This window comes from Xyrauchen texanus, chromosome 41, assembly GCF_025860055.1.
Source record: "Xyrauchen texanus isolate HMW12.3.18 chromosome 41, RBS_HiC_50CHRs, whole genome shotgun sequence".
NCBI lineage: Eukaryota > Metazoa > Chordata > Actinopteri > Cypriniformes > Catostomidae > Xyrauchen > Xyrauchen texanus.
In genome coordinates, this window is record NC_068316.1 from 19,733,876 (window position 1) to 19,741,902 (window position 8,027).

General features: G+C 36.0%; 1 protein-coding gene across 1 annotated transcript; it reads right to left on the reverse strand.

The window, feature by feature from the left end:
* Positions 1 to 3,931: 3,931 nt before the first annotated feature.
* Positions 3,932 to 8,027, reverse strand: LOC127634656 (transcription factor 21-like). Its single transcript, XM_052114289.1, has 2 exons — positions 7,374 to 8,027; positions 3,932 to 4,441 (listed from the first exon to the last, which is right to left on the reverse strand). The coding sequence occupies exons 1-2, from the start codon at positions 7,776 to 7,778 to the stop codon at positions 4,358 to 4,360; spliced, it is 489 nt and encodes a 162-aa protein (XP_051970249.1). The 5' UTR covers positions 7,779 to 8,027; the 3' UTR covers positions 3,932 to 4,357.

Consider the following 8,027-nt stretch of genomic DNA (forward strand, 5'->3'; position numbering starts at 1 on the left):
AACAACATGTTAATTTCCAGCCTAACTATGTTGGCTCTTCATAGAACTGCCTTTCTGATCAAAATCAAATCCCTTTTTGATTGGGTGCATGGAGGATTTTTCAAAGGAACCTCAAATGGTGCCTCAATTGTTTAACTTTTACAGTAGGTACTTTTTGTACAGAGCATCAGTTATTATATTCTGGACCATCACCATGTTGTGAAAGCTGACACCTGGAACGTTGTCACAGATGACATTATTCTGCAACACACTTTAGCCCTGGAGACTAACAAAATGTGCACCGTTGTGAACAACAATGCCTTTCAGGAGCTCACCTAAATCCTTTTGTTTGGACAACAATGGCTGAGGTTCCCTCCCTTTTCTTGTAAACAGTGAGGAGAGAAATGTGAATACCTTGCAAGAAAATATCATTGCCCTGAATCACACTTCTAATCAGGACAATGGTGTGAAAATAGTTTTTTGCCAACACCACACCTCATACTTACAAAATGATCAAGAAGAGAAGATGAAAAAAATTAAACCGAGATGAAAAGCGCCAGTAGGAAGAGAGGGATCTGGTGAAATGTTTTCTTGTCAATGCTCGAGCTCATCACCGCCCCCCACACCTATCCTCTTCTCCTCTCTTCCCTGGTTTGACCTTCCTCTGTAAGCACATCGAGCCACAAAGAGGCTCCGTTCTCTCGGGTGATAGAGCGCCTCGCTCTTGTGTGGAAACTCTATCACCTGCCTGAAAGAAAACTGTGTCATCTCCCCCCACCGTCCCAGCAGGAAGTCTCCAGCCAAACAGATCACACACCCTGTAATATTCGCAGTGACCTTCAGAGCGCCACCAAACTTTCTCACAGTCTGTCGTGCTCTGTGACACTTATACTGACTACATTGGATCTAGTTGTGGATTACACTGGGTAGTGACTTGGCACAACGAATCAGAAGCCATCTTCAAAGGAAGTGAATGGGCAAAGAGTGTGGCAGGGTTCTTGCAATGCCAGTGAAAACATACAATGTTTTCATAACCTCCTGTAGTAAAATGTGAGAGGCTGGAAGGCCTATTTAGATCTAACTATCGATGTTTAGTGATATATTTATTTTATAAATTTGGCAATTTTTTCATGAATAGTTTTTAAAATGTTCCAAGATAAAGCTAAAAAGAAACAAGATTAAATGGCCCTTGTTTTAAATTAAACCAAAATAAAACAGATGTTAAACTGATAATCAAAGTAATAGGCTCTGTTTAAAATTTTCTTCCTCCTTGCTTTTGAGTGAATGGATATTAGATAACAAATAAGCTCAGAATGTTCTCAGAATCTTGGCCCGACATGGGTATGTATTTAGTCCTTTTGGTTAAACTACAAAGAAACCCTCCGTGAACTGTACTGTTGGCTTTGGACCTACAGTTCCTTCCTGTTCATGGAAATTTTTGTCTGAAATGTGTTTTGGTCCTCAAAAATTTGGACTTGCTTATGGGTTAATGCCCGAAAACACAGCTCCATATTAATGAAAATGTGTTCCACCTGAATAAAGGAAGGTTAAACATACAGAGTATTTCAAGAATTTAATTAAGCTTTTGGACGTTTTTGCTCAACACAAACACACTGTGAAAGAAAGTGGCAGTTGGCTAAGTTTAGAATTAGCTGAAACAATTTTTCATTACTCAGTGTAAATTAGCCAAGCATTATGGTTCAAATGACATACAAAAACGTATTGACAGTGAGTGTCAAAATGTAGTTGCAGCTGTGTTGATTCTGAAATGAGGGCCTGACTATGGGCCTTTACATAGTGTTGTTTTATGGACCAATATGGACCTCTGCTGCCCATGTACAGTACTTTTAAAGTGTTGGAAATAAATTTTACTCAAATGTTTGTTTTAATTATTCAGGGTGTAAAATGCAAACAAATTAAGATACTGTACTGTACTATTTCTCCATACGAGTAGTATATCTAATTTTACTTTTTTCAGTTTTTGATATGAGTGCGATATCCACTTGTATAAATCATATAACTAATGGGAAATATTTTCCTTTCAAAATGAGAAGGAATGTTGAACTTGACTGTTTCGCTGTCTGCAGATTTTATTAGTTCGGCCAATCAAACAAATTATAGGCCTATTATATATGCATATTATGTCCATGTGGCAAGAACAAGCAACCTGTCACCACTAGATGGAACTATTAATGTATTTTTGTGATGACTAGATCATGAATCTTATACTTAAAACAATGCATTTATTAAATTCTTATGTATGATGCATGAAATGTACAATGTATATTGTGCACATCCTTTTATTTGACCTCACTGTGAGCTCAGTGAATCTCATCAGTAGTCAAGAATGTGAGAGCCGTTTCTTAGCTGTCCTTGCCTGACAAAGTGCTTCATCTCCTGTGAGAGTATCTCAGGGGACCAGTTCAGTGTTCTGGGAAACTAACTGCTAGACAGCTGCAATCCTCCACGAACGTGATGAAAAGTCAGCTTCCTCTTCAAACTGCAACATTCTAATTACCACTGTGCACATGGGCTCTTCCAACTTGGTCAAATCTCACACAATGTCACAGTTTAACCATTTTTGTACTTCTCAAAGAATTCAGCGGGTTTCCACTGTCATTTAAAACTGTCATTAAAACTGTTATTAAAACTGAAATGTCAGGAAATTGTAAAACTGTCATTTCCAGTCCTGGAAAAGTCATGGAAATGAACAAAATCCTAAAGAGTAACAGAAATGGCCATAGCGACTATACATTTTTCTAATAATGCTAGGTTTTAAAATATTTCAGTCACTAGAAATTGCTTTGATGATTTAAAAAATATCTAGTCTTATCCAGTAATCACGAATGTTAGAAAAGTGATAGAAAAATTATAAAAATGTATTGGTCAAAATATGTGATATATCTGTTTATAAGAATGATAAGAATGTTTAAAAACCTTTTCAAACAATTAAATTATCTGAGGGAATATCTTTTAAATTGATTCTCTGCCAATTCTCTGGAAAACATGGTGTAAAAATGTTTAAAGCATATTTTAAAATGCACTGAACTGTTGAATGTTACTGCACTACAGTCTGTTAGTTAATAATGCATTCTGCAAGAGACCTATTGTATTTGTCTATAAGTGATTAGATGTTTTATGTCTATATTAAATGCATTAAGTTGGCACAATGATGATTGTGATGAAATATAAATTGCTTTCAATAACATTTATCATAGTAGCCTATTCCTAAAATTTTAAAAAATAAATAAAGAATAAGGCAGAATAACTGCACAAATAAACAAGTATATTAAAGAGTCAACTATCTTAATGTGATACACTTGATCATGTTATAATAATCACACATGATGTGTATTGAGTTCTCTAAATGAATTACACATATAATGACATTTTACACTCATCATCTCATACAGAAAGAGGAAGATATTGATTAAGTTTATTATGCCTGCTTAAACCGGACATTTCAGTGATGTAGACATAGTCATTGAGCGTTTTGTTTCAGTGATAGTGTGGTAGAGTTAAGAATACATATCAGTGACCTATCAACAAAATTTACAATCATAAATTAACAAACATACTTTTGGGTACTAGTAAATATGTGAACAAATGCCAAGATACCAGGGATATGTACTGTCCTATTCCATCTGTAGCATTAATTACATAAGACATACTGCTGCTTAGTGAAAAAAAAATCTAAACATCTCCCAGGATAAACAAACAAAAGAAGATTAAATTCCTCCAGTCAAGCTGACAGGGTGATTTTATAGGAAAACGTCCTATCTAAAATATTATCTTTACATTTCTGGCAGGTGGTTAGAAGTACTGCATTTTCCTTAAAACAATAACTTTTTCATTTTATATATTTCCATGGTGATGCAATCCATTTGCATCACCATGGAAATACATACATTTATTTTTTTCTAATCAAATAATGTTTTTTTTTTTTCTCCCATTTTCTGACCTAAGCAATGGATTCCAATATTTCAGGTGTTACTGCCTTGGTAGTAATACAGAAAGCATTTAAAATTAATCAAACATATACTGCATATATAGTAATATTTGCATTTCTTTGCAAGAATAAGCATCATCACTGTATCATTATTATAAGCAAAATAATCAACCATAAGAGATACTCTTTTTTTACTTTCTAGTAATAGAATGCAATTAAAGAAACATCTTTTACTGAATTCCAAATGTATGTGCAAGCATTAAAGTCTATGAAGACAGATGGTTTCCAATGATTTTGCTACTATTCATCTTCTTGTATGTAGCACATGTTGTCCTCACAGTGTAATGGCCCTTGCTGTAAGTTCAAAGGAAGTGCATGAGTACAGACAGTGTGAGATAAAAGAGAAAAAGACATAGAGGTGCCAGATGTTTATGCTGTAGCTCCACATAGTCTGACCGCTGGGGAAATGTCTTTGGTGTCCTCTAATCGTGCTGAGACCCCAAAAGGCCAGGTCTGTGAAATAAGAATAAAAAAGATTTCCACATATTGCAGGTTAAATGGCATGAAATGCATTGAAACCTGTTCAGTGTACTATACAGACATATACATGTGCATAACATTATATGGGCTAGGCTTTTGCAAATATGTAGACAATAAAATCTCGGATAGAACTGACTTGACTTGAATGTGTCACATACTGTATATTTGCAGATTTAGAGACAACATATTAAGGCATGTTTACCTTTAGCATTGAGTATAAAATATTTTAAATCCCTTACAAAAAGGTACTATGCTGGTATCACGGTACAGTGGGGGTTGTAGATGGTAATACCATGGTGTTTTAGTAAATACCATTGCACTAAATGATTACCATATTCATGTAACATGGCATTTCATGATACTCCCATTAAGGTATTTTTGTAGAATATGATACTATCATGGTACCTGTCCAAAAAAAAATTGTTGTACCATAGTACTTTTTGGAACCTTTTTGTAAATTATATATGTAAGAATTTTGTAAGTAAGAATTTTAAATATGTACTAAAGTCTCATACAGGAATCTGATATATGAACACACACATGTTGGTCTACCTATCATTATGAGGACTTTCCATAGACATAATGATTTTTATTCTGTACAAACTATAGATTCTATACCCTAACCCTAACCCTACCCCTAAACCTAACCCTCACAAAAAACTTTCTGCATTTTTACATTTTCAATAAAACATTGTTTAATATGTTTTTTAAGCTATTTAAGTTATGGGGACACTAGAAATGTCCTCATAAACCACATTTATAGCATAATACCCTTGTAATTACTAATTTGTAACTTAAAAAAATGTCCTCATAAACCACATAAACAAGCCCCCCCCCCCACACACACACACACACACACATGCACGCACGCACACACACACACACACACACACACACATACATTTATAGTTCATATATTTGAACGTAAATGTACACTTTAAATTAATAAATTCAACATAATTATTTGGGGAAACGGATGTTATATATACAAACCCAATTCCGAAAAAGTTGGGACAGTTTGAAAAATTTTAACAAAAACAAAAATGAGTGATTTGTAAATTATATTCAACCTTTGGTGTATTGAAAGCACTACAACTATGATTGCAACACGCTCCAAAAAAGTTAGGGCAGTCAAGTCTTTTCCACTGTGAAACATCACCATTTGTTCTAATAACACTTATTAAGCATTTAGACACTGAAGACACAAGTTTGTTAAGTTTAGAAAGAGGAATTTCCCCCATTTATCCATTATGTAGGTCTGTAGCTGCACAATTGTACGGGTCTTCATTGTCACATGGTGTGCTTCATAATGCACCACACATTCTCAATTGGAGACAGGTCAGGACTGCAGAAATGCCAATCTAGCACCCACACTCTCTGCTCACACAGCCACGCACTTATAATCCGGGCAGTATGTGGTTTGAAGTTGTCCTGCTGGAAAATGCAGGGACATCCTTGGAAAAGACAGTGCTGAATGGCAGTATATGGAGCTCCAAAATTTTTACATATCTTTCTGCATTCATGGTGTTCTCACAGATGTGCGAGTTACCCATGCTATGGGCACTAACACACCCTTGGCCCATCCAGAAACTGGCTTTTGGAACTGATGCTAAAAACAGCTTAGATGGTTCTTTTCCTCTTTGGCCCAAATAACACAATGGCTGTGTTTTTCTAAAACATTTTGAAATGTGGACTCTTTGTACCAAAAACACAGTTGCACTGTTCTACTTTCCATCTAAAATGAAACTGAGCCCAGAGCAGTCGGCAGCACTTCTGGACAGTGTTGATGTAGGTCTTCTGCTTTGCATAGGAACTTCTTAACTTGCATCTGTGGATGCAGCAGCGAGTGGTGCTGACTAACAAAGGTTTACTAAAGTTATCCCAATCCCATGTTCATGATATCCATTACAGATGAATGCCATTTTTAAAGACAGTGACATCTGAGGGATCAGAGATCACACGCATTCAGAAGTGGTTTTCATCATGCTCTTTATTCCTTGAGATTCAAGATTCCTTGAATCTTTTAACCATATTGTGCACTGTAGAGGGTGAAATGCCCCAAATCCTTCCAATTCATCTTTGTGAAACATTGTTCTCAACGTGCTGGATTATTTGCTGAAGCATCGGTTGGCAAATTGACAAGTCTTGTATGATCCTTGCTCTTGAAGGACTAGGCTGTTTTTGGGGGCTCCTTATTCAGTATACAGTACTATGACACGAATGCCTCACCTGTTTAACATCTCCTGTTTCACAATGCCTTGTTATTTCAACTCGTCAAATTGTAATTAGTCTTAAATTGCCCCCGTCTCCAACTTTTTTGGAGCGTATAATGTGTAGTTGTGGTGCTTTCAATATAGCAAAGGCTGAATGTAATAAAATATCACTCCTTTTTGTTTTTATTCACATTTTTCATTCTGTCTCATCTTTTTTGTCATTGGGGTTGTATTCATTTTTTTTATTTAAAAATGTACATTAGTTACATGTACAGTGCATGTACAAGTATGAACACACATATATGTTTTAGCAACAGATGTTGTCATATATCACATGTCATCGAAAACAATTTATGAACACTCATATGTGTCTTAGCTACATATATTGGCATATATCACACTGCAAAAAGTGGTAACCTGCAACCTGGAGCTATTTCTATCTGACCTAAACCTTAAAAATAATTTTTGATGGTGTAACCTGATGTATTCAGGTTGATTCAGACATCTTTAATAATACTTTTAACTTGAATAAGACCAGTTAATATACAAGTTACCACATATTTTTATATTGTTTTTAAGTGTAGATTTATTTATGGGCATAATAGTGAACAATAAAACACCATACAAACTTCTTGACCTGATATGGATGAAAATAAAATCCAATGATAAAGTCGGACAACACTCACTCATACCAAGTTTACAGGATGAACAAAGTTGTTCTCGTATCTGTCTTCTTGTAAAAGTTGTCTGAGGTGAGATATATAGCTGGATGCCAGACGCAGGGTGTCCAGCTTTGACAGTTTGGTGTCTGCTGGTACCCATGGCAGGCTGGTCTTCAGCTGTGAGAAAGCTTTACTCAGGACTCTCATCCGTGCCCTCTCTCTGGCATTAGCTGCGTTTCTCTGAGACTGTCGGCCATCTTTTGCCATCTTCATTTGCTGTTTGTTGTTGGCACCAACTCGTAGTCGTTTTGTCTTTCCTTTCAGATTATCATTACCTCTGAATTCATCTTCTGAGTTTTCTAGAGAACGTTGGTCCATGCCAGTGATTGACAGCTCCTGGACGTCTTCAGGATCACTCACTGAACCGGTGGACATTGTGACTGCACCTGTTCCTCAGAGTGGAGAACTTACTTTTCAACAAATTTGTGTCCTGTTTTGCAGTGGTATAATATATTTAACGTCCTTGCTGAAGGCTCAATGCAACAGCTGCAGCCTTAATTTCAAATTGCAAAGAAGCTCAGACAGGACATCAGTACAAGGCCATTATAAAAGTACCCAAAGTTCAAGGTCATTCAGCATCTCCTGAATGTAGAAGGCTGTTAAAAATGTCAGACTGTATCTTGC